Source organism: Neovison vison, chromosome 13 (genome assembly GCF_020171115.1).
Source record: "Neovison vison isolate M4711 chromosome 13, ASM_NN_V1, whole genome shotgun sequence".
Lineage (NCBI taxonomy): Eukaryota > Metazoa > Chordata > Mammalia > Carnivora > Mustelidae > Neogale > Neogale vison.
In genome coordinates, this window is record NC_058103.1 from 101,372,835 (window position 1) to 101,397,605 (window position 24,771).

Consider the following 24,771-nt stretch of genomic DNA (forward strand, 5'->3'; position numbering starts at 1 on the left):
TCCCTTTCTTTGCCCTTGAGAGTGAGGGAGTCTTGCAGCAAAAGAGCATCAAAATTATGCTTTGTAGGCCAGCAGAAGCAGCTGCAGGGAGTTTTTTCCTGGTTTATAGGTGCTGTACTCTGAGGAATACAAGAGTCCACTGTCCACCTCCTAGGAAGCCAGGGGTGGGTGTCCTGAGGCTCTGATTCAAAGAGTGGCAGGATGGAACTGGAACCAAGGAAGAGAGTGGAAAAGTAAGCAGAGAGGGGAAGTAAGACAGGGAGAACTTTCATGTGTTCATTTGAGATGCATGCCTTACACACTGGAAGGCAATCCAATAGGACAGGCAAGAAACATTGTGAACCTTCCTCAGGACTCTTGATGGTGGGTCCCAGGTTTGAATGGGCACTCTCCAGTAATACCTTCACACCCTTCCCGACATAGTGACAAGTTCCATATGGAAAGTCATTGGGAAACTAAGTGATACTGTTATCACTATGACATGGATTCAATTCAATATATATTTACTGAATGTATTCTGTGTGCCAGGCAGTGGGAACCTAAGGAAGGAAAGGAGACAATAATCATTGAGCCTTTGCAGCCCTAAAGGGATGCTGTTAGTCAGATCTTCTTATCATAGATCTCAAAGCCATATACTCTTCTTATCATGATGGCAGTTTCACATATGTCTGTGATTTTTTTTCTTACTGCGTCTCAGGCTGTAAGGTCTATGAGAGCAGAGAGCTGTGTCTTTTTCCTCTTCACCATCGTGTCTTAAAGCTAAGCATAGATGCTAGTATTGGAAAGACATCCAATATTGTTGATTCATGAGTGTTACTATGTATTACCCCTTTGTGTGTGTGTGTGTGTGTGTGTGTATTGGGGGGGGTATTATCCCATTTTATAAGTGTGGAAACAGCCACAAAATACCCAAGTCCACACCGAAGGCAGGATTCCAAACTGACGAAGGGAGGATTCCAAAACAGCTCAGGCTGACTCCACCACCCAGGGTCTTAATATCACGTCATGCTCCATTCCCCGGGGTTGGAGGGGCCCGGACTGGTGGGAGAGACGGACAAGAATGCATGTACTGGGTAAATACTAGCGACATGAAAGAGACACGAACCGGAGGCGGTGAGGCGGGGAAAGGTGTGGGGGGGTCCCCAACACTGTTTAAATCCCGCGCACCCAGAGGAAGCAAAATTGAGTGGATCGGCTTGTGCATCCTGCTCAGTATCAAAATTGCGAGGAAGGTGGAAAGAGTTAGGACGCCCTGGGAAAGGAATGAGGGAGAAGGGAGGAGGAAGGGAAGTCAAGAAGAGGGTTGGTAGCAGTTGCTTCTTGCGTCGTGTCTGTTGCGGCGCAACACAATCCTTGGACCCAGCGGGGGCCGTCAAGGCGATTCTTTAAAGGGCACTTGGCAGCCTCGAGGCTAAGTTCACCTGCCCAGGTGGGGCGTCAGCACGCGAGCAGCTTAGCAGACGGTGGCCTCATAAAATAGCTTCTCCCCGATCTGGAAGGGAGTGGAGGGGAGATAAATGACGCTTTCTTGTGGGAAAGAGGTTTAGTAAATGAGGAATGTGAGGGCTCTGGAGAGAATTACAGTGCAAGCACCATGGCTATTATCCTAATCAGACACCATTTCAACACCTCTCCCTTCAAGTCATCCAGCCCTACAACAGGATTTATTTTCCAATAAGCGAAATCCCCGCCCGCCAACTCCGAGCCGCTTGGATAAGAGCTCTGTGGGAAACAGCAGCGACGAGGAGAGGCTATTTTGGGTGTGGGAACGCGGAGGGAGGAGGGGCGGCGCCGCCAGGCTGGGCGCGGGTGCGCGGGGAAAGCCTCCAGCTCGGGCTGCCACGGCAACCGCGTCCAGGCAACGCGCCCGGAAGCGGCTCGGGCGGCGCGCGGCGGCTCGCGCCCCCCGGGAGCCGCGAACCCGGCCGGGCCGCGCGCCGGGCCAGGCGGCAGGCGCGCGCTGATTGGACGGCGCTCCCCGCGGCGCGGGCCCGCAGCCGGGCGCCCCGCACAGCCCGCGCCAGCGGCCGCCGCACCCAGCCGCGCCGGCGAGGACATGGGCAGCCGCGGCGCGCCCGCCCCCCGCGCCGGTGAGTGCCGCGCCCCGGGCCCCCCACCCCGGTCGGACGGGCTCCGCTCCCCGGTGGCGGGAGCTCCCTGGGACGGCCGGTGACCTTGGGGCAGCCGCCGGGGAGATAGGCTTGGGGGGCAGAGAGAGAGCTGCGCGTGGCCCATGTGACGTGCTGCCGGCGAGAGGGTTAACTGCATGCTGACGCGAGGGGATGAAGTTGGGCACGGAACGCAACTGGCATTGCATTTCTGCGGGGGCCGGGGGGAGTTGCGTGCTAGCAAACCAACAGAAGCCGGGAGGGACTGTCTGGGGGAGCTGGGGTGCTGCACATATTGCCAGGGGGTGGTGGTAAGTCAGCCGTCCCACTACTCAGAGCTGAGTGACCTTGGACAGGTTAACCTCTCTGCTTCCCCCCACCCCTTTCTCATTGAAGGGAGAGGCTTGGGCTCTTTGCGGTTCCACAGTGCTGTTGTTCCCTTGCACTGTAAGCTGAGAAAGGGTCCCAAAGTAGGGTTCTGCAGGAACAGGATCTACAGGACTCAATCATGTTTGTTAGACAAGGGGTTTCCATTAATTGGCTCTCAAAGTGGCAAGAAATGTTGCCGTTTTATGGAAGATAATGGACAGAAAACCGTGGGTGGCCCAGAGAGTGCCTTCTCGAGATGCCCAGGTTGAAACCTCTTGGGTGCTCTAAAAGTCAGGAACAAAATCAGGGTTAATCCTCCCGAGTTGTTCTTTACTGTAGTTAATCTCATAGGAAACTTTGTATTTGAACAGGTAAAATCAAAACCCAACAGTGGCAGGCAGCAGCAAATTAAGTGAGTCATTTCTTCAGTATGCACGAGGTTTTGTGTGTGTGTGTGTGTGTGTGTGTGTGTGTCTGAGCACGCGCGTGCGCGCGTGTGCGCGTGCCCGGCTGTGCTCACGCTCTCATCTTAAAGTCTGTGTATGTCAGTGATAGGAATTATTTCATAGGAGTAACCAGAAATAACGCTAGAATGATTTGAGTCCACAGGAGTGCAGCTCTCTGGGAAGCAGGGGCAAACATTTGCAGCTTGCTCTTTAAATAGTTGGGTTTGTGAAAGTAAATAGATTCTTTACTGAGAACCATCCCTAGGGTTTGCCCACTGTGTTCCGGTGGGGGCCTTGTCATGGAGTGTGTGTATTGGGAGGAAGGTACCTCTGAGACCCAGTAAGCTGTGACACCTTTTCTATTTTTAGTACTGGCTGGTGCTAAAAAGACACTCAGGCCCCTTTGTATATTCTCAGTACATAAACTTCCCTCTTCCAAGAACAGGAGAAGGAGAAAGTACCCTGTCCCTCTCATAGGTCCTTGGGGTTGCCTCTTCTGGCTTTCTGCTCTAAATCCTTAATGTTCATTCCAATCTGATTTCATCTGAAAAAAAAAATGTGGGCTGGGAAGACATTTTCAGTGTTAATGAATAAGCTTCTGTAAGCTTGTTTACCTGATGGTTTAATAATCTCTAATGGTTTACGTGTTAAAAATCTGATAGCATTCAGACAGAAAAATCCTTACTGCAGGAATTCAACCACTAAGCCCTACAAATCTTTAGTGAATCATACTTCATTACACTTGGAAACCTCGTGGACAAACTAGTCCACTTTCTCTCTCTCTAGACCACTGGCCTTTGTGTCTCCAAACCTGCCTTTCAGTCTCTTGTTTCTCACATCCTCCAGTGATACTCCTGAATTTTCATTTTTCTGCAGCTGAGCCTATCTTCCGTCCCTCCCCTAGCACCAGAGCCCGAGTGAACAATTTCTCTCAGAATAGCCCTCTCCCGTCTCAGTCTCACCGGAGCAGGGATTGGATTTCCTGCTTCTCAGTGCTACCTCCAAACCATTAACCCGTTCACTAACAAAGTCTTCCGTTCACAAGGTCATGGTGTCTGCTCAATGCCCTATACCCTCCTTCTTATGTTCTGGATCAGTGCTTGCTAAACCTGGTGGTTTCTTAGAATGACCCAGAGTATTATGAAAAAAATGTGGCACTTTGGACTACCTCAAACACACCAAATGAGAATCATCAAGATGGGCAAGACCTACAAATCCTTATTTTTTTTTATTTATTTTTTTAAAGATTTTATTTATTTATTTGACAGGCAGAGATTACAAGCAAGCAGAGAGGCAGGCAGAGAGAGAGGAGGAAGCAGGCTCCCCGTTGAGCAGAGAGCCCGAAGCGGGGCTCCATCCCAGGACCCTGGGATCATGACCTGAGCCGAAAGCAGAAGCTTTAACCCACTGAGCCACCCAGGCGCCCCACAAATCCTTATTTTAAAAACAAACCCAAAAAGAAGAAGGAGGAGGAAGGAAGATGGGGAGAGAAAACCGAGTTCTGTGGGTGATTCTGATGTATACCCCAGTTTGGCAAGAACTTCCCTTGATGCTACAAAAACGTAACAGACAGATAAACACGAGCTACTGGCTTGGTTCTCTTCTCTACCTTGTCTCTTGCCCATGACATTGGGGTTTATATTGAGGCTCTATTAACTCATTGACCTTGAAGTTCCTCAGGGTCTTCAACTCCTATGGCCTTAATGTTCACTTAACGTCAACCACTCACATTTTGGGTTTGTTTAGTTTGGGGAATTTTTTCCTACCTTCAAGATCTGGACTTTAGTCTGCTTGGCTGATTCTTTCTACTTACGGCACAGGATTTTAACCATTATTGAGGACTCTGGTCCCTTAATTGCTTGCTCTTCCAATCCCCTTATGGCTCCGTTTCTCCGCTTGGAGTCTAGATGTTGCCAGCCATTTCTGTTCTGTCTGGAATCCTGGAATCTTTATTCTTAACATATTGAGCTTCTCATATTCCAGTCCTCAATCCAAAATCACCCTCATTATCTACTTTTTCTTCTCCCAGCCTGCCAAGTTATCCAGGAGAAAGTCACAAGGACCTGTGGACTGGTTCCACTGCAAATTTATGCTGGCTCTAATTTCACCTAGGTCTTGCTTTTCTATGAAAAAAAAAAATCCATCTTTTATTAACTCACGACTGCATTCCTTTAGAGGTTGTGCCAGATCTTCCCATTTCTTACACTTCCAATCATTTTCCTTTCAGCAGACAGCCTTTTTTCACCGAAGAGATGAAGGATATCCACATCCTGGTTTACTGCCCTCTGCCTCAGTATAAGCTGTCATTGTACCTACCTTACCACCCCATACATCTTTCTTTCTTTCTTTTAGGATTTTATTTATTTATTGGAGAGAGAGAGAGCATAAGCAAGGTGAGGGACAGAGGGAGAAGCAGACTCCCTGCTGAGCAGGGAGCCCACTGAGGGGCTTGATCCCAGGACTCCAGGATCATGACCTGAGTCTAAGGCAGACATTTAACTGACTGAGCCACCCAGGCTCCCCCCGAAACATTTTTCTTTATCCATCTTTGTCCTTCTTTATTTCCTCTTTCTGTGAGGCAAAAAAATGTCTACAAGTCCCCTCCCCATAATTAACCCATATATACTGCACACTCTCCATTCTCTGGACTTCTGCCCTTCCTTCTTGCCTCAGGAGAGAGCTTGCTTTTTCTGTTATTCCCTCTCTTCAGTTTTTTTGGTCCCTCCTTACTCTGCCCAACTCTCACCCCACCGTCTGTGCAAGTCATCTTTCTCATAATAAAAGAAACAGAGTCCCAGGACGCCTGGGTGGCTCAGTTGGTTAAGCAGCTGCCTTCGGCTCAGGTCATGATCCCAGCGTCCTGGGATCGAGTCCCACATCAGGCTCCTTACTCGGCGGGGAGCCTGCTTCTCCCTCTGCCTCTGCCTGCCTCTGCCTGCCTCTCTGTCTACCTGTGCTCGCTCTCTCTCCCTCTCTCTCTGACAAATAAATAAATAAAAAAGAAACAGAGTCCCAAATCTGTCCACTAGAACTTTCTGTGATGTTGGAAATATCTTGTACCTGCGCTGTCCAGTGTGATTGTCACTGGCCACAGTGTGACTACTGAGCATGTGAAATGTGGCTAATGTGACTGAGGAGCACAATTTCCAGTTTTTGTTAATTTTTATTAAGATTTTTATTTATTTACGAGAGAGAGAGAGAGAGAGCGCTCGAGCGCGCGCACACACATTAGTAGGGGCAGAGGCAAAGGGAGAGGGATAAGTAGACTCCCCACTGAGCAGGTAGCCGGATGTGGGGCTGAATCCCAGGACCCTGAGGTTGTGACTTGAGCCGAAGGCAGACACCTTAACCTTAACCAACTGAGTCACCCAGGTGGCCCAGGTTTTTGTTAATTTTAAATTCATTTCAAGAGCACATGGGGCAAAGGCTCCAGTGTCTGGCAGTGTCGTGTGCACCCTGCTGCCGGGTTCTGCTGTCTTCTGGGTTTCCCTCCTCCGAGACTGCCCACTCACTTGTCTGGCCCCACCCTCACCTTTGTGCTGAAACTGCTTTCTTGTGGAGCTCCCGCAGTGGTGTCCTGGTGGCAGAGCTGAGGCCTTTTTCTGTCTTTCCCTCCTTGATCTGCCCTGCCGCCTGCTGCCTGGATCTCTCTCTTCCCTTGTCTCCGTGTCACTGGTTATCCACCAGCAGCTCAATCCTCTTTATCTCCTGTTTCCCCCAGACTTCCGGACGTGGGATTCTGGGGGGTCCTGTCCTTGGCGTTCTTCTCTTCCTCTGCTGACCTCCTGCCTTCTCCCATCCCAGCTGTCAACTCACCTTGCGGCTGACGTTAGTTGTCATTGGGTGGTTGTCCTGGGCGTTACTGGGCGTCGCAACTGACCCGTACCCTGTCCTTTCATCCCCTTCCACGTCTGTGGGGCACATACTCCCATCATTCCTGTTATGCAGGTGAAGAACTTGGAGGAGAGAGAAATGAAAATAACCTAAGTCAGTGACTGGTTGTGAAGGGGCAGACCTGAGAAAGGAATCCCGGCACTCTGACCTGAGAGCCTACTCTCACCAGGCTTTCCCTACACTTCCAGAGGCCTTCAAAGCAGCATTTCGAGCCCACCCTCTCCCAAATCCCATTCGGAATCTGATACCCAGAAGCCCGACTGTTCAGTCTCTAAACAGCTCCTTGTCATGGCTTCCTTAAATCACTTTCCCCTTTTTAACTTTTTATTATGAAATAATTCAGATTTACGGAAGAGTTGCAAGAATAACTTAAATAATTTGCATCTTTAACCCAAATTCTACAAATATTAACTATTTGCCCCACTTTCTTTATCCTTCTCTTTTGTGCTCTCTCCACACACATAGACACACACACACACACACACACACACACACGCATGCACACATACATATGTTGATACAGTTTTTCAGAGCCTTTTCAGAGTTAAGCTGTAGACACAATGCCCCTTTACCTACCTCCCCCAGTACTTCAGTGTTGTTTCCTAAAAAACAGGACATTTCAGGGCACCTGGGTGGCTCAGTGGGTTAAGCCTTTGCCTTCAGCTCAGGTCCTGATCCCAGGGTCCTGGGATTGAGCCCCTCACAGGGCTCTCTGCTCCGCAGGGAGCCTGCATTCCCCCTCTCTATACTTGCCTCCCTGCCTACTTGTGATCTCTCTCTGTCAAATAAATAAATAGAATCTTTACAATAAAATAAAATAAAATAAAACCATAAAACAAGGACATTCCTTGCATAACGAATGTCCAAAATTGAGACATTGCCATTGATTCCGTACTGTTGTCTAATCTACAGACCTTACTCGCGTGTCACCAGTAGCCCTAATAATGTCCTTCATAGTAGAAGAGGAGGAACAAATCTTTAAATCTTTAGCTGTGTTTAAATCTTTAGCTCTTGAATCTCCTTTCGTCTGGATGGTTCCTCAGTTGCCCTTGGACTCGTTGTCCTCGGACTTGACGCTTTGGAAGGGGACAGGCTGATATTTTGTATGGTATCCTTTAACTGGGGTTTGCCTGGAGCTTCTCATGGTGGATTTCAGGAGGCATCCCACAGGGCAACAGTGTGCCCCTCTCACTGCCTTCGCTAATGATTTCCATGCCTGTCACTGTCCTCTGTGACCCGCGCTTGATCACCTGGCTCATTCTCATTTCTCTTCGCCACCCTCCCACATGCAGGTGACCGCTGAGCGTTGAGGTGCTCCCTGCAAGGTCTCCCTCAACTGCTCTGCTTCCTTCCTGTTCCTACCGCCTCCCTCTGCCCACGATCCCAGCGGCCCTCCACCAGTAGCCCCTGCGCTGGGAATTTCCACAAGGCAGCGCTTCCTCTACTTTGCCCTCCCTCCACACTTTCTCTTGCTGCCCTGTGTTTCCTTAACTCATCCCTTTGAATGCCCAACAGTTGGCACCGGTCCTGCCTTCGGCCCAAAGGTGAGGCCTGGTTGGTGCCACTCACGCAGCAGGTACCAGCCTCTCTACTCTTCCCTGTCGGCATGAAGCTCTGGAGGAGGAGCTTTGTCTCGTTCAGCACTGTCGAGGCTCAATGAGTATTTGCTGACTGGACTCATTTCCTTGATGAAATCATTTCGCGAACTGCGCAGAGTGATCTTAGAGTTGTCTGCTAGCATCTGGTACGTGATGGTGGGTGGGAGCCCCATGCCTTACTCTGGGAGTCAGGTAGATGGGGGGTTCAAAATAGGGCCTTTTAGCAAATCGACAGGTAATTTGAAAAGGTACTAACGTGTTGGAAGTGGAGTAAGTGATTTTCCCCTAATGACACCTAATGACACAATGACTTGTGTATGTGTCAAGACAAAGAAATGGCACATTTGATTAAAAAAAGAGAGTAGAGAAAGCTAACATAGCATATTAAAAATGGCCCATCTATTCCTTCACACCCCAAATGAGCAGCTGCATGTGTGAGAAGCAGTTTCTCAGGCTCCCATCCTCCCTGGGAGCCCTCGGACCACCTGTTTCTCTCCTCTTCATTGTCTGGCTGCCTCTCCCTCCACGCCTGGCCCACAGCACTGCCTTTCCGCCTTCACTCCTGCCCCTCTTCTCCCTTGTATCTCCTTCCGCCCGTTCCTTTCTCTTAATAACTCTTCTGCTTTCATCCCTTTCTCTGTCTGCATTATTTTACTTTTTGATTTGTTGGGTGTGGTTTTAGGTTCCATGAATTTTAAATATAAAAGCAGGTGAAAAAAGATAAAAGAGTGTTTTTGTTTTTGTTTTTACTCTTCAGTGGTCTTCTGTTGATCCCCTCCCCAGCCCCCACCATGACTCAGTGGTTCTTGGTATTTTAAAAACATAGCAGAGATTATAAAATGGTTTATTCCGTTACCTTTCGGGCCCACCAGGAAAGTTCCTGGGAATGTGCTGGTTGACAGACATCAAAAGGCCTGAATTTCTCAGTCTCTGCTAAAGCAAAATTGGTATTTGAAGTCAGTCATCAGATTGTCGGGTGGTGAGCTGTTGAGATTGTTGGAATGACAGTATTTCGGCTCAAGGCGTGCCTGTGCTTGCTGGCCGGTGGTCAGCTTTCTTCTCATTCTTAAGAGAAAGCTTTTGTGCAGATGACATCTTCTCTGGCAAAAGTAGCTACAGAAGCGAAGGCAAGAGATAGTGCTGCTTAGCCGAGTGGGGCTTACATACAAAGCGTGTTTATGTGGGAGAGAATGTGTGGGGGTTGCTTTCACATTATGGAATTCTTAAAATTGTTTAACCGGGAAGATGTTATTCAGAAACCCCTGGTGACTTCAGCTTGTTTTTTTTGTTGATTTCAGATTTCTTTTTTCCACATTTTTAATTATCTCTGGAAGAGCACAGGAGTCCTCCCCTGCTCTCTCCAAAATAGTTATAAAATTAATGCACTGAAGTCAAGTTGTTACTCCAAATAAAAGAGTCTCTCATAGACTCTTGTGTTCAGCAGAGAAGTCCAGCCCCCTCCTGCTGTGTGTGAGAGAAAGGGCAGAAGCTGGAGGCTGGATCTTTCGCCCATGGCCACATTCTTAGCTTTTTAGAGATGCATGTAGGATAGAACCCAAATTCTGTCTACAGACACAGTCATGCCTGCCTTCCAGCGGTCCTTGGTGCATCTGGGGGTGTAGGTAATTTAGTAGGTAGAAAGTTTACACCAGCCTTTAGTAATATATTTTTCTTTCTGTTCTAGCTGTTGCCTTTGTCAGATTCCCTTTTTAACATTCAGTAATGTGTCTTCTCTAATGCTAGAAAGAAAGTTGCCAAATATAGCTGTTGAACATAATAAAACACCCTGAAAGTAATATTAAGACACTTCTTTTTGGTGTGGGTGCCCATGCGCACTGCAGGGCAGCCTAAAGGAGTCTGCCAGGCTCACAGCTGGAGGGGATCTTGAGTCAGCCATCGCTCTGTCATCCGGGCAGAGCAACTCAGTAATTAAAACGATGGGCCTTACCAAATTAGAAGAACAAGCCAATGAGCAAATATTTCCGAGTGTCTGTGAAGAGGTGCTGTGCTGGGCTTCACAGGGGTTATAGGTGCTGATGGTAAGGTGTCCGTACGGCCCCAAAGTAGCTCAGCTGGAGAGACATAATCCATGAGAAGTTCAAATAACAATAGAAGATTTAAATAGCATTTCAAAAATGGCTGTTATTAATAGATGGGAACAAAAACCAATCTGTTTTTGCAAGGTTCACCTAAAAACGTTAACATCGTTCTAAGGTGGGAGAATGGGTTAAAGCCATACTGGTGGCCATTCCTTGGGTTCTAGGGGTTTGGATGATTCCAATCCATTCCCATCTGGACCAGAGGCCACATATATGTTACAGATTTTCTGGATTGCCTCAGTTATATAGCGAGCCCTGCACTTGCTGGCAGCCACAATCAATGTTTTGAGCATTTGGAAGGTTTTTTTTTTGTTTGTTTGGTTTTGGTTTGTTGGTTTTTTTTTTTTTTTTAGGATTTATTTATTTATTTGACAGACAGAGATCACAAGTAGGCAGAGAGGCAGGCAGAGAGAGAGGCTGAGCAGAGAGCCCAACTTGGGGCTCAATTCCAGGACCCCAGGATCATGACCTGAGCCGAAGGCAGAGGCTTTAACCCACTGAGCCACCCAGGTGCCCCTGTTTGTTTGTTTTTAATGGGTCAGAAATACAGCCACTTTCCCCCTCAGCAGAGGGGAAAGAGAACAAGTTTTGCAAAGTAGAATTAAGGTCATTTTCACAAAAGGCATTAGAGATAGTTGCCTTGGGACCCTGTGGAGGGACTCGCGCTGTCGATGGAACGTGAGACTTTTGGGATGCCATGCTGGGGGCTCCCACCAACGGCAGCCATTGGACCTGTTTGCAACACCTGAATCCCAACGTAAGGGCAATCCAGGGCTTTGATGAAAGCTTCAGCGAGCGTACTGGGCTCAAGCCTCATGATGTGCCCACAGGGGAATGGGGCTTGGGGAATCATTCACAGGAAACCAGGAGCTGTTGTTTGATGTGTATAGAGTTTTAGTTTGGGAAGATGAAAAAGTTCTAGAGATCTTTATATCTCTAGATGTAGATCTTTATATCTTCTAGAACTCTAGATATAAAGATTTCTAGAACTAGATTTCTAGAGATAGAAAGTTAACACTACTGTAGTGCACACTTACATTTTTTAAAGATGATAAATCTTGTGTTACCTGTTTTTAACCACAGGAGAAAAAAAAAAGCCTATAAAACTTATTTTACCTGAACCATAGCATAACCTTTAAACCCAGAATCAGGCTTGTCTCTTGATTTTGATAACTATGCATGGGCAGTTTCTGTTTTGTTTTGTTTTGTTTTTGCTCATTGGCACTTTCTTTTCCTCAAGAAGTTTGTATTTAGATTTTTGTCATTGTGAAAACAACATACTTATTAAGGTATTTTCAAAATAAGGAAAAGTGGAATAAAAATGTACCCAATGCCACTATTTATATTTTGATTTATGCCTTTATGTTGTTTTAAGAAAATATTATTATAATAGTACTTCTAGTTCTGGAACCCCTGCTCTACTCTGCTCAGGACAGTTGAGGGACTTTTGGGTTGCTGGAGTAATGTAGAATTGGAAAGAAATGTCTGGGTGTGTCAGGTAAGATTAATTCGCCATTGACCTAAGGATATTTTGATATGAGGACACCCAGTGTCTTAGACGCTGTGTAAGGCCTTATAACATTCCCTCCTTTGGTGACTTACCCAGATTTCTCCAGATCCACCTCATAACCATAATGCCATTTCCATGCTCAAATGTGCCAGCCCAGTACATTTCTTGCAAGGATGGCTCGTCTATTCACCCACATGCTGTCCAGGTTTAGGGAGAGGGAGTTGTCTATTAAGAAGAAGACAGAGTGTTTTATAAAGACTTATTTGTGCTGTTTCATTTTCTTTGCACATAATGTGGTGGCATTCTCTCAATCTGAGCCCTGTGATGGACTTATGGAAGGCTCCTGCTGTTATCAGTGGTATCTTTTCGGCCATTTTTATCAATCTAATACTTTGGCTTTGGAATTAGTCATCCCTGGCCGCAGGTGCATGGCCTTCTTTCTCCTCCTTGTACTGAAAACAAATGATTTACCTAGATACCAGCTATTCCCATCCCAGAGCAGTGCCAGCAGTCTGGCACAGGGTGGGTTGGGGGAACGGCATTAAAGGTAGCTGCAAGTCAGGAAGTGTCCATTCATGGAGGCAGAGCCCTGTGGTGGGTCATTTCAGAGAGGGGAGGAAGGCAGATAAGGGTGGCCTGTGCTGGGGTGCTGGGGTGGCTCAGTCGTTAAGGGTCTGCCTTCTGTTGGGGTCAAGATCCTGGGGTCCTGGGATCAAGCCCCACTTTCTGCTCAGTGGAAAGCCTGCTTCGCCCTCACCTTCCTCCACTCCTCTGCTTGTGTTGCCTCTCTCTCTGACATATAAATAAATAAAATCTAAAAAAAAAAAGCATGGCCAGTGCTCACAGAGGGGTAGTGGTTTCCTTGTCCTTGATGGTTCCATCCACCTCCACAGGCCCAGGGTCAAGTGAGCTCCTCACCTTGGGGAGGAAGAGTGGAAAGAGAGGGGAGTATGGCAGATGACCTTAAAAAATTGGCCTGTCTTTTAAACTCAAGTTAAAATATTTGTACCATCTATATTGTGGTGCCAAGGAGCAAAGCTCTGGTTTCCAGGCTCTGATTATGGTTTTATATAGGGCTATAAATCCTTTTTCAAATCTTATTCTTTAAAAAAAAACTTAGCATTATAGCTGGCATATAAATATTTTTTTATGTTACTTCATAGTCTTTGTAACCATTATTTTAAATGGTTTTTGATATTCTCTTGAGTGGGTGTGCTGTGCTTTAGTTAACTGCTCTTTTATTGTTGGACATTTAACCAATAGCCATTTATAGAAATATTAACATTTAGATAAGATCACATGGTAAGTATGGATGAAATGCCTTAGGGCCAGGGATCTGATGAAGATTAGTTACTGTTCTCATTTCACGGTCCTCAGAAAGTCTAGGGAAAGACTGAGTTCTGAGTGTGTGTGCTGGGGAGACTAACACTCTGACTTCCTTCCACTTCATAGTCTTTACATGATTATGTGTTTGTTTTAAAGATTTTATTTGTCCAAGAGTGAGTGAGAGAGAGCAAGAGCGAGAGAGCATGAGCAGGGGGAGTAGCCGGCAGAGGGAGAAGCAGGCTCCCCACTGAGCAGGGATGTGGGACTTGATCCCAGGACCCTGGGATCCTGATCTGAGCTGGAGGCAGGTGCTTAACCGACTGAGCCACCCAGGCACCCCTGTTTGTTTATTTTTAAGTAGGGGTGGAAAGAAGTAATTTTTTTTTAATGATACAATGAAAAATGAAGAAGTAAAACATCATACATTTAGTTGGAAGTGTCTGTATCCATATGTCTGATCCCTCTGTCACTCAGAGACAAATATGACTCTGATCTGGTGTCTTCCATGCTCGTCTTTAAATATTACAGATTTGGCATATTAACTTGACATATTTTAAACCTTTATAAAAAGATCATTAGGTGTCCATATCCTTCTTCAGCTTGCTTTTTGACAATGTATTTGTGGGATTCATTCACATTGAGACTTGTAACACTAATCCATTTATCTCCACAACGGGTGATTCTTCATTGCATGAATGTGTCATGCTTTATTCATCCTTTTGCCTGATGATGGGTGTTCAATCCACACCCCCCAGCCACCACCTACTTTTTTGCTCTTAGAAATAATGCTGCCTTGAGTATTCTTGTAAATGTCTCTTTGTGAACATGTTTGAGAGGGCTTTTTTGGTGGTTTTGTTTTTGTTTTATTTCTTAGCAGTGGAATCATTGGGTCACAGAGTTTGCACATCTTCAGCTTTACTAGATACTGAAGATTGCCTTCCAGAGGAGTGGTACTGATTCACATTCCCATCTGGTGTTCCTCGTGTTCCATATATATTCCTGTCAATACCCGATCTTGCCACGCTTGATTTTTGCCATCCTGACGGGGTGAAATGGCATCCCTTGCAATCTGATCTCTTGTGGCAAATTAGATTTATTTTATGATTTGTTTCCACTGGCTAGCACGGAGCCAATGTTAGGAAAAAACTTGTTAAATTTCTTTTTCTTTCTTTAATGTATTTATTGAGATTTTTAAAAAGTAAAATAACCATTTAGAAATTTAGTAAAAGACTTAAACATCAGATTATAAAATAAATCATCTCTTCGCAGTGAGCAGAACTACACCCTGTGTGATTTGGTATCAGAATCCCGGGTGACTACAGCTGCTGACTGAAGACAGGGGACTGCCACTTGACTGGTCTCTGCCGTATTCTGTGGGTTAGGAGCAAGTCATATGTACCACCACATTCAGGGGGAGGGGATCACACAGATATGGACTCCAGGAGGCAGAGATCATGGGGGCTACCTTACATACTAGTCTGTCCCCCACAGCAGGTACCATGTTGGGATCCTCCTGTTTCAGTGTCAAGTTTCACGTCTCAGGTTTCGATGTTTAGCACTGCTATGGCAGTCAGAGACAGATTTTGGGAGACAGGCTCACACAAGTCTGGTTCCCAGCACAGTGAGAAAAGTAGCTGGCAGACTGGGGCTTGTGCTGCTTCTCGCATGTTCTACTTTTACACACATCCACACAGGAGGCTAAATGATACGCTTGGTGAATTTGGGCTCAGGGCAAGAGGAGCGAGCAGGAATACCTTGGGGGCTAATGGCCTTGGACCATGAGAACTTAATACATCCCTCTCCATCACAGAACCCTTTTTGCAGCCCCAGATTCTCAGGTTGCTGGAAACACTGATAAATTTTTCCTCTTTAAACTCTGCTTTTACTGGATATGCTGTGTATACTATCCCTCTTTCTGGTTGCGCATTCATTCTCTAGTCAGAATATAATTCAGTTGATTAAAGTCAACATTAGGAAATGTCTTCATTTCTGTCATCTGTCCTTGAGATTCATTGATCCAGTAAATATTCGTTGATCATCAGTGTGCCAGGTGCTCGGAATAAAGCTGTGGACAATTCAGCTCTTCATGGAGCCCACAGTATAGAGCCGAAGACTGACCTTGAACCAGTAATCACAAATGTGATGACTGCTTGCTCTGTTTTACTTGTGAGTGTTAGCAGTATCTTGGATTGTTCTTAAAGATCTGCTGATTTCATCCCTTCCTGATTCTTTAGATATCATTGTCAGAGTCACACTTTATTTATTTATATGACAGAGAGAGAGAGAGAGAGAAACCACAAGCAGGGAGAACAGCAGGCAGAGGGAGAGGGAGAAGCAGGTTCCCGGCTAAGCAGGGAGCCTGACATGGGGCTCAGTCCCAGGACCCTGGGATCATGACCTGAGCTGAAGGTAAATGCTTAACCCACTGAGCCACCCAGATCCCCTAGAGTCTCACTTTAACCTCAATTTTGGAAGTAGCTTGCACTCTGCCCCTCAGACTTTTATACTACCTGCATTATCTCATAAAAGAAAGGAAAGGAAAGGAAAATTGAGACAAAAATTTGAACTAAATCATGATTTAAAATAACATTTCTGTGTAAATGTTCATCAGTAAGGAGCTGCCTAACAATTTGGTATATCCATTCACTGTAATATTATGCCTGCATTAAAAATCATGATGTGTCTTTATATATGGAAAGATGTTCATGATACAGTGCCAATTAGGGAATGCAGGGCACACATGCTATAGAGAATGACTTTATTTTTTTCAGAAAGGAAAATGTATCCTGGGGAGAGATCTTTAAAAAAAAATGTAAATCAATACATTAACATCAATTTCTGAGGGGTAATTTTCACTTTGTTCTTTATGCCTTTATGTAGAGCTTAAATTTTAATCACAGAAAGCATTTTTCAGTTTAAAAAAAGGTGTTTCTTAAAATGTTTCAAATTTCCTCATACAAGGATGTGTGTTGCAAATTGTTCTTTGCACATGTGTGCCTGATTGAAAAACACGAGTGACAGCAAGACTTCACTGTAGCTGTACCCTCACCAGAGGAATAGCCTTGGCCAAATGAAAGGGTTAAAGCAGATGCCCGTCATTTCCCCACTGGTACCACCCAGGAAACCATCTGATACCTCCTTAAACAAATGGGTACTATTTGTAGGTAGAGAGGTAGGCAGAGAGAGAGAGAGAGAGAAAGGGAAGCAGGCTCCCTGCTGAGCAGAGAGCCTGATGTGGGGCTCGATCCTAGGACCCTGGGATCATGACCTGAGCTGAAGGCAGAGGCTTCAACCCACTGAGCCACCCAGGCACCCCTAAAGTGTTATTTTTAAAAAGAGATGTGTTTTCTCTCAGATGTGCATTTGCCAGGGAAGGGAAAGGAACCAGTCCTTCCTGGGAGCTTGTGGAGTGCCCTAAGGCCAGACAGCGTTGTCGATTCCCTGTAGTCCTCCTGTGGGGTAATGCCTGGTGAGGAAGAGGCAGAGGCCCAAGTTCAAATCCCTGTGTGTGGTTGGGCCAGTTCCTGAACCTTTCTAAATCTGTTTCCTCTGTGTAAATGGTGATGGTAAGAGCATTCCTTCGCCAATTGTGAGGATGAATTCGACGAATGCCCGAGAGTATGCTCCGGAGTGTCGGACAGGGGTTAGCCCTTGTTGAGAGTGAGCAGCTGTTATGTAAGAGGTCCCCAGGCCAACAAGCTAAGGCCAGCCTGCTAAGATCACATCTGGGAAGCCAGCCTTCAAATAAGGGTCTTTCTGACCTCACTGACCTCACAGTGCTTTCCAGTGCTGGACAAGTGTACCTGCGGTTGCACAAAGTGGGAGGAGGAGAGGCAGGGAGAGCACAGTCAGGAGGGGGAAGGAGAATGGACAGTGGGAATGAGAGAAAATGGAAGGGGCAAAGGAAAATGCACGGTGAGCCCTGAGGTATAGGAAAAGGAAGTGGAGAGGCCAGAGCAATGGGAAAAGCAAGAGGGAGGAGAGAGGAAGGCAGAAGCTCCTCTCCAGGCCCTGCCCCCCCCAGCTGAGTTCCTGGTCCTGGGACCTCTCCTCGCTTCTGACCCTCCCTCAGCTTGCCTTTCCCGTTCCCAGCCCTGGTCCCGTCACCCGTCTGCCCCCGCACTGCGCAGGGTGGAGACCAAGCCCTGAGCGTGGGACAGCTACGTTGGAGCACGGTTCCCTCCCACCTGTCTTTCTAGGCACACCTTCAGCTGTTCTCTGCTCTCTCTCCTTTCCCTTTATTTTTAACTATAAGAAAATAGACTTTTCCCCCTACCACCAGATTACAACCACTTTATTCATAAGTGCTTTGCCTATTTTTTTTTAAAATTCTGACACCTAGCAGAACCCATCAGTACTGTATTTTGATAGTAAAATGAAAAACTAACTTAATTTTTACATGATTGACATTGAATTTTTCTGAAAGTTAAAACTGCCATTAGCAAAAGTCATGTGTCATTTCACATTTGATGATACTAGGGGTATTTCTACCCTGTGTCATCTTACTTTATTTTTCAAAAGATGTATTTATTTTAGAGAGCAGGGAGGGGACAGAGGGAGAGAGAGAATCCAAGCAGACTTCCCACTGAGTGCAGAGCCCAAAGCCGGGCTCTGGATACCCCCTGGATATAATGACCCGAGCCAAAATCAAGAGCAGATGCTTAACCACCTGAGCCACCCAGGTGCCCTAAGTGTCATCTTACTTATAAAAATCTAATGAGAATCCTCATAATCACAATTAATTATTTTGGTTTAGATAAGAGCATTTTCCTTTACTCTTTTGTGAACTCCCAAACTCTATTGATATTGAACATTGTGGTTTTTACTTTTTTACATTTCTTTCAACTCTTCTCTCCTTTTGCTTACCTGTCCCTTCCTCTAATTTTCCCATGTTTTTTAAACTCATAAGCTGGGGATTAATATTATATCAGCAAAACACAGCAGAGTCAGACCAGTAGATAGTCTAGATCTGCCTAATAATGTTGTGGTACTACAAGCTCAGATTTATAAAAGATTTATAAAAGTGCAGGAACGGATGACCACAGGCAGGTCGGCCAGAATTGACAATGGGAAGATCTGGAAATGATCTTTGAGAAGTTATTTAACCCAATGACTTATTTATTTTAATCCTTATTTCTTTGTAATATAGGTCCCATTGTCTGATAAAGAATCACAACACTAACCAACCAAGCAAGCTTGCTCCCACCACATTTCTTGAAGAGGGCACCAGTTCTGAACAGACCACAGTGTGTGTTGTGACTTCATGCCACATGACATTTCCTGTCCTAGAGAGTGCATAGTGCTTTGTAATAGGTTTGTTACTGAAAAGCAATCTCAGCCAGAGTGGTGGATAGACTCCTTTTCCAGCTAGTTGATGTGGCTGGGCTTCTTTAGCTCAGGCAGGAAAATTCCAGAAGGATGAAATGACCTTCAGAGAAGGGGGTTCCAAAAGTGTCCATTCTTTTACAAATATTATATTGAGTGGCTGTTTGGGTGCAGTCTCAGTAAAGAACTATACTTTTTAACGAAACACTCTCTAATGCCTTCATTGCTCCAGTTTCTGATACTGGGATGTAAGTCATGCTTCCATTAACAGGCACGTATGGAGAGTTCTAGGTCAGCTCTGTGTCCATTAAGATTTGAAATATGCCCTGAAGGAGCATGTAGTTCAGTAAGGGAGACAGACTATTAAATAGCTAAAAATAATAGAGTGTAATAGGTAGTATAAAAACATACCGAGTAAAGTGCTGAAGAAATACAAACGAGGGAGCTATTTTATTGAACTGAAGGGCAGAGGGGCCTTAAGGGATGAATAGGAGTTTTCTTGGGAGGCAGAGAGAAGAGTGTTTCCCATAGAGCTCACAGACAAAGGTGTGAAGGCAGAAGAGTTCATGACATCTTCAAGGACAGTGGTGGGTGGAGTGGCAATGGGGAGGGTTGGCATTGGCTAGAGTGGCACCGTGTGCAGTTGAAGAATGGGTTAGGCCAGAGTGTGCTGAGAGCATAGAAGGTAGATGTGATGGTGGAGTCTTCAGGAAAGAAGGTGTAGAACAATCTCTCTATTCTGTACTTTGGGAAATCCTACTCATTTTCATTAGTTCCTCTCCTCCTAGCTCTCTTTCCTACCCAGGGGAAAGTAAGGCCTCTCCTTTTTCCCTCCCTGTGTGTTTTTGTTCATAGCCATTTATCCCATTGCTTCATGGTTGGCTTAGATATCTATCTTTCTCTGTAGGCTGTGAAGTCCCTGAGGGGTCTGGATTTTGTTGTATATATTTAGGTTACTCAGCTGCATCATAGATGCCAGATAAAGGTTTCTTAGATTGGGCTATTCCATAGATTAATATCTCAACGAAGGTACATTACAAATTTAAAATGGTAAAGATTCTATGATTCTAAATCTTAACATTTCCACATTGGCCTGATTTCATGTAGTCTTAATGACAGAGATGATTATCTTAAGAGCTGAAGATCTCCTTTGGCATCATAACTTGTTTGGCATGAATCACTTTTTTTCTTAAATGTAATTTGTTTGAATTCAAAGTTCTTTGTCTAGGAAAATGAAATGTTCACATTTTGAAACTCTAAAAATAAGACACTGGAAGAGTTGATGCCAAAACAATGGTTTCAATCAGAAATGCTCTCTGAATCCAGCATCTAAATGAGAACTAATTACTGAATCAGATCACAGTTACTAGGCATTCATTGTTTTAAGGCAATTAACAGCAGTATTGAGAAACCTAAGTAACAAAATATTTTTAAAACTCTCCAGTTTTGCTCAAATTTCTAATGTGTTAGGATGGCCAAATGTTTCTTACAGGCAAGATATAATATGAATGATGATATCTTATTAAAAAAAAGTTTTAAGGAATATCAATCACATTCTCTTCATGGATAGATAGGCTCCTCCAAATTAGATCCAATTGATGATGTATTTTTTGATTTATGATTAATTTAGAAGTAAGTGCTCTCTTAATTTGCTATGGAATTTGCTGAAGTTGCTGCGATCAGATTTACTAAGGTAGTTTCCTGCCTGACATGACTGAATAAAGCCTTTAAAGAAACTGTCTTGTGGGCGCCTGGGTGACTCAGTTGGGTAAGCAATTAACTGCCTTCAGCTCTGGTCGTGATTCCAGAGTCCCGGGATCGAGTCCCTCATCGGGCTCCCACTCCATGGGGAGTCTGCTTCTCCCTCTGACCTTCTCCCCTCTCATGCTCTCTCTCACTGTCTCTCTCTCTCAAATAAATAAATAAAATCTTAAAAAAAAAAAAAAAGGAAAGAAACTATCTCATTTGTGTAAAAGTGGTTTCTCAAGCTTAAAATGCAGTTATGGGGTGGGAGGGTAGGAAGTTTCAAGAAAATCTGCTTAACAGTCCCCAGTGATCTATCTAGCAAGGCTTGGCAGTATTAATTTTGATTTTGCTTGATTCTTTTCTCCCTACTTGGAACATTTACTGTTCATTTCATGTATAGGACATAAGACATTTAATAATATAACTGATCGGTGTGTCAGCATAATTTACAATCCACTTAGTGACTTAATAATAAGGTTTAGATGTCATTTCAATTCCAGATATAAACTGTTAAATAATTTAATGATTATTTTTTCAACAGATGTAAATTATTAAAAAGAAAATGGCCCAACGGAGCACTGCATTTCCTTCTCTCGTCACTGAGGAAAGGTATAATATATGGAAAATATGCATCTAAGGTATACTTTTCCTTTCCACCAATCCCATGAGGGCTGCTAGTGGGTGTGATGGTTATTATAAATGAAATTTTGTGGCTGTTACGTTACCCAGGGATGATTTTGTTCAAGGGCAAGAGAAGTACAGTTGCGTCCCTCTCCAGCATCCAATTTGTAGGATCTGCTCAGTGACAGTGAGAAGTGGAGACTTCATAATAACCTTACAGTACAGCTGTACTTCTGGTCCCTAGGAAAATGCAACTCTGGAGCCTTGAGGGCTAATGTCCCACTAACCCTTTTAAATCAGAAGTTGCAGATTGAGGGTCCATAGACCAGAATTGGCTCATGGAAGCACACTGTTTGGCCTGCATTATCTTAAATACTTTTTAAATGACTCATTAACATTTAAAAATCAGGTGATTTCACATACAAGTCTGAATTTCCGCTTTTAAAAAAAAATATGACATAATCTGAAAAAATAGACCTGCATTCCCAGATGGTCACTCGTGGATGGAGGAAAATTGTAGCTGCCTTTAGTGGAGGAGTGCCCTTTTCAGGTCTCCTAAGTACCCCCCATGTGATGGGCATGATTCATTTAGGTCACCTGCCTGACCCTTGTAGGCATTCAGAGTTCGTTATTATGTTAAAGAACTGCTGTAGGGGAATGGGGGAGGAGGGCATGTCAGGAGACTTTGTGAATATGCTTGATCTTTATAGATTTTTTAAAAAAGATTTATTTATTTTAGAGAGAGAGAGAGAGAGAGCATGCGCATGTGTGAGCAGGAAGTGGGGAGGGAAGGGGCGGGACCGGGGTGGAGAGAAAGAGAAAGAAGCAGGCTCCCTACTCAGTGGGGAGCCCAACGCGGGTCTTGATCTCAGGACTCTGAGATCATGACCTGAGCTGAAATCAAGAGCTGAGATGCTTAACCAACTGAGCGACCCAGGCGTCCCGATAAGCTTGGTCTCCATAAGCTTGGATTGGAATTGGGCACGTGTCAGCATGCCCAGTTCCACCAGCCTCCTGCTTTTGGAGGTTATCAAGCCTGCTACCTGCATGGTTAAGACTCTGAGTATGATTGCTTCAAGATGCCCAGCTCACCAAGAAAACTTGTGGCAGAAACCCTGCCTCAAGCCCCATTTAGCTTGTAGGGTGAGAGAATTTGCATTTACTTCTCTGGGCAGTCTTGAATCTGGCTTTTTGAAAATGACTTTTTCCCAGTGAACAACCTTGCAATGTGGCTCCCTTCCACAGGCGAGTTAGAACCATGCCCCGACACAGCCAGTCCCTGACCATGGCACCCTACTCATCTGTAAGCCTCGTGGAACAACTGGAAGATAGGATCCTCTGTCACGAGAAGACAACCGCGGCCCTTGTGGAGCACGCCTTCCGGATTAAGGACGACATTGTTAGCAGTTTGCAGAAAATGCAGAACAAAGGGGGCGGCGACCGCTTGGCCAGGCTCTTCTTGGAGGAGCACATCAGAAACATAACTGCCATTGTGAAGCAGCTCAATCGGGATATCGAGGTGAGTGAGGTGTGGGAAAGTCAGGGTGGCTGCTTGCCTTCTGCCCGGACCTGCTCCTCCCCGCGTGGGGGCCTGGGGTCAGCAAGTCGACTTCTGCCTCCCAGGCAAGTAATACATTCAGACCAGAGCTTTCTGTCTGTGTGTTCTAGTGATCACCAAGGAAACAGCTTGAGCAAATATCCTAATTAAATTTATTTCAGTATTTGATAGCAGTTACTGTCAGTGTTATTTATGTTTAATCTAAATTTACCTTGCTGACTATTAAATCACTTTGTTTTGTTTGGCTCTCAATAGAGAAAGAGAAGAACCAGTCAAATAGTTTCTCCGTGAAACCCTTCGTATCATTGAAGATAGCTATTAAGTCAATTACTAAGTCAGCCTTTGCTGCTTCAGATTAAATGTTTCTAGGCCATAATGATTATACATAATATGGTTTATTACTCAAACAATTTTGGGATTTGATTTGTTTCTCAGACTTTCCTTTTATTGCTTTATTTATTTTTTTTATCTGAAATGAGCCCAGTAAAAGGCCAATATGGTCAAAATTTTTAAGATATCTAAATCTACTGCTGTTTTTTGAACAGTCACAGGGACCACACAGTTTTTTTCAGGAGCTTAAGATCATTTAGGCTCTGAACACTGGTAATATCCTTCACCTATAATTTTTAAATATATAAGGAAGAGGAATGTGGATAGATTAAGGAGAACCTTTGATTCATGTCAGAGAGATTGTATCTGAGTTATGCTTCCTGAAATTTTCAGCATCAGGTTGTGTTTATTTACTTTTAATGGTTCTATTGAGGTATGAGTTATAAGGCACAAAAATCCACCCAGTGTAAGTATACAATTCAGTATCTTTAGAAAATTTATAGAATTGTGCGACCATCAACATGATTCAGTCATAGAACATTTCCATCACCCCCAATATTTGTATAGATCTGTGTTCAGTCAATCCCCACTTCTCCCCAGGGCCCAGGCAACCACTCATCTGCTTTCTGTCTCTAAATGTGTCTTTTCTGGACATTCCGTATAAATGGAGTCTTATAACATGGAGTCTTTTGCAACTGGCTTTTTTTCACCTCGTATAACATTTATGAAGGTCAGCCATGTTCTAGCCTGTATCAGTGCAGATAAACCTCCGAGATATGACAGGTTTGGCTGCAGATCACCATGATAAAGCAAATATGCAATACAACAAGTCAAATGAATGTTTGGTTTCCCAGTGCATATAAACGTTATGTTTATACTATACTGTGCTATACTGTAACTGTAATCCATAAAGTATACAGAAGCATTATGTCAAGAAAATGCACATACCTAAATTTAAAAACACTTTATTGGGGAGCCTGGGTGGCTCCGTTGGTTAAGCATCTGCCTCAGGCTCAGTCATGATCTCAGGGTCCTAAGATCGAGACTCACGTTGGGCTCCCTGCTCAGCTCATCCCTCTCTCTCTCTCCCTCTTTATGCGCTCGCTCTCTCTCTCTCTCACAGTTAAACAATCTTAAAAAACAAAAACCACTTTATTGCTGTTGAAAACAAATTAAAATAAATAAATAAATAAAATACTTTATTGCTAAAAACTGGTAACCATCATCTGATCTTCCAGTGAGTCATAATCATTTTTTTTTAAAATTTTTTTTTAAAGATTTTATTTATTTATTTGACAGAGGGAAATCACAGTAGACGGAGAGGCAGGCAGAGAGAGAGAGAGGGAAGCAGGCTCCCTGCCGAGCAGAGAGCCCGATGCGAGACTCGATCCCAGGACCCTGAGATCATGACCTGAGCCGAAGGCAGCGGCTTAACCCACTGAGCCACCCAGGCGCCCCCCCCCCCTTTTTTTTTTTTTAAAGATTTTATTTATTTATTTGACAGAGAGAAATCACAAGTAGGCAGAGAGGCAGGCAGAGAGAGAGAGGGAAGCAGGCTCCCTGCTGAGCAGAGAGCCCGATGCGGGACTCGATCCCAGGACCCTGAGATCATGACCTGAGCCGAAGGCAGCGGCTTAACCCGCTGCTGCTGGGTCTTGCCTCGAGGTGGATGGCCACTGACTGATCGGGGTGGGGGTTTTTGAAGTTGGGGTGGCTGTGGCAAGTTTTTAAAAATAAGACAGTGATGGGGCACCTGGGTGGCTCAGGGGGTTAAAGCCTCTGCCTTCGGCTCAGGTCATGATCCCAGGGTCCTGGGATTGAGCCCCACATCGGGCTCTCTG

At 45.0% G+C, this 24,771-nt stretch overlaps 1 protein-coding gene across 1 annotated transcript in view; it reads left to right on the plus strand.

Moving 5' to 3' along the window:
• Positions 1-2,063: 2,063 nt before the first annotated feature.
• The window catches only part of FAM81A (family with sequence similarity 81 member A), a 78,477-nt gene continuing 55,769 nt past the window's right edge, over positions 2,064-24,771 (plus strand). Inside the window, exons 1-3 of the mRNA XM_044230069.1 lie at positions 2,064-2,090; positions 20,963-21,059; positions 22,288-22,561. Coding sequence (XP_044086004.1) covers positions 21,040-21,059; positions 22,288-22,561 — 294 coding nt within the window. The 5' untranslated portion in view covers positions 2,064-2,090; positions 20,963-21,039. The remainder of the gene's footprint in view (positions 2,091-20,962; positions 21,060-22,287; positions 22,562-24,771) is intronic.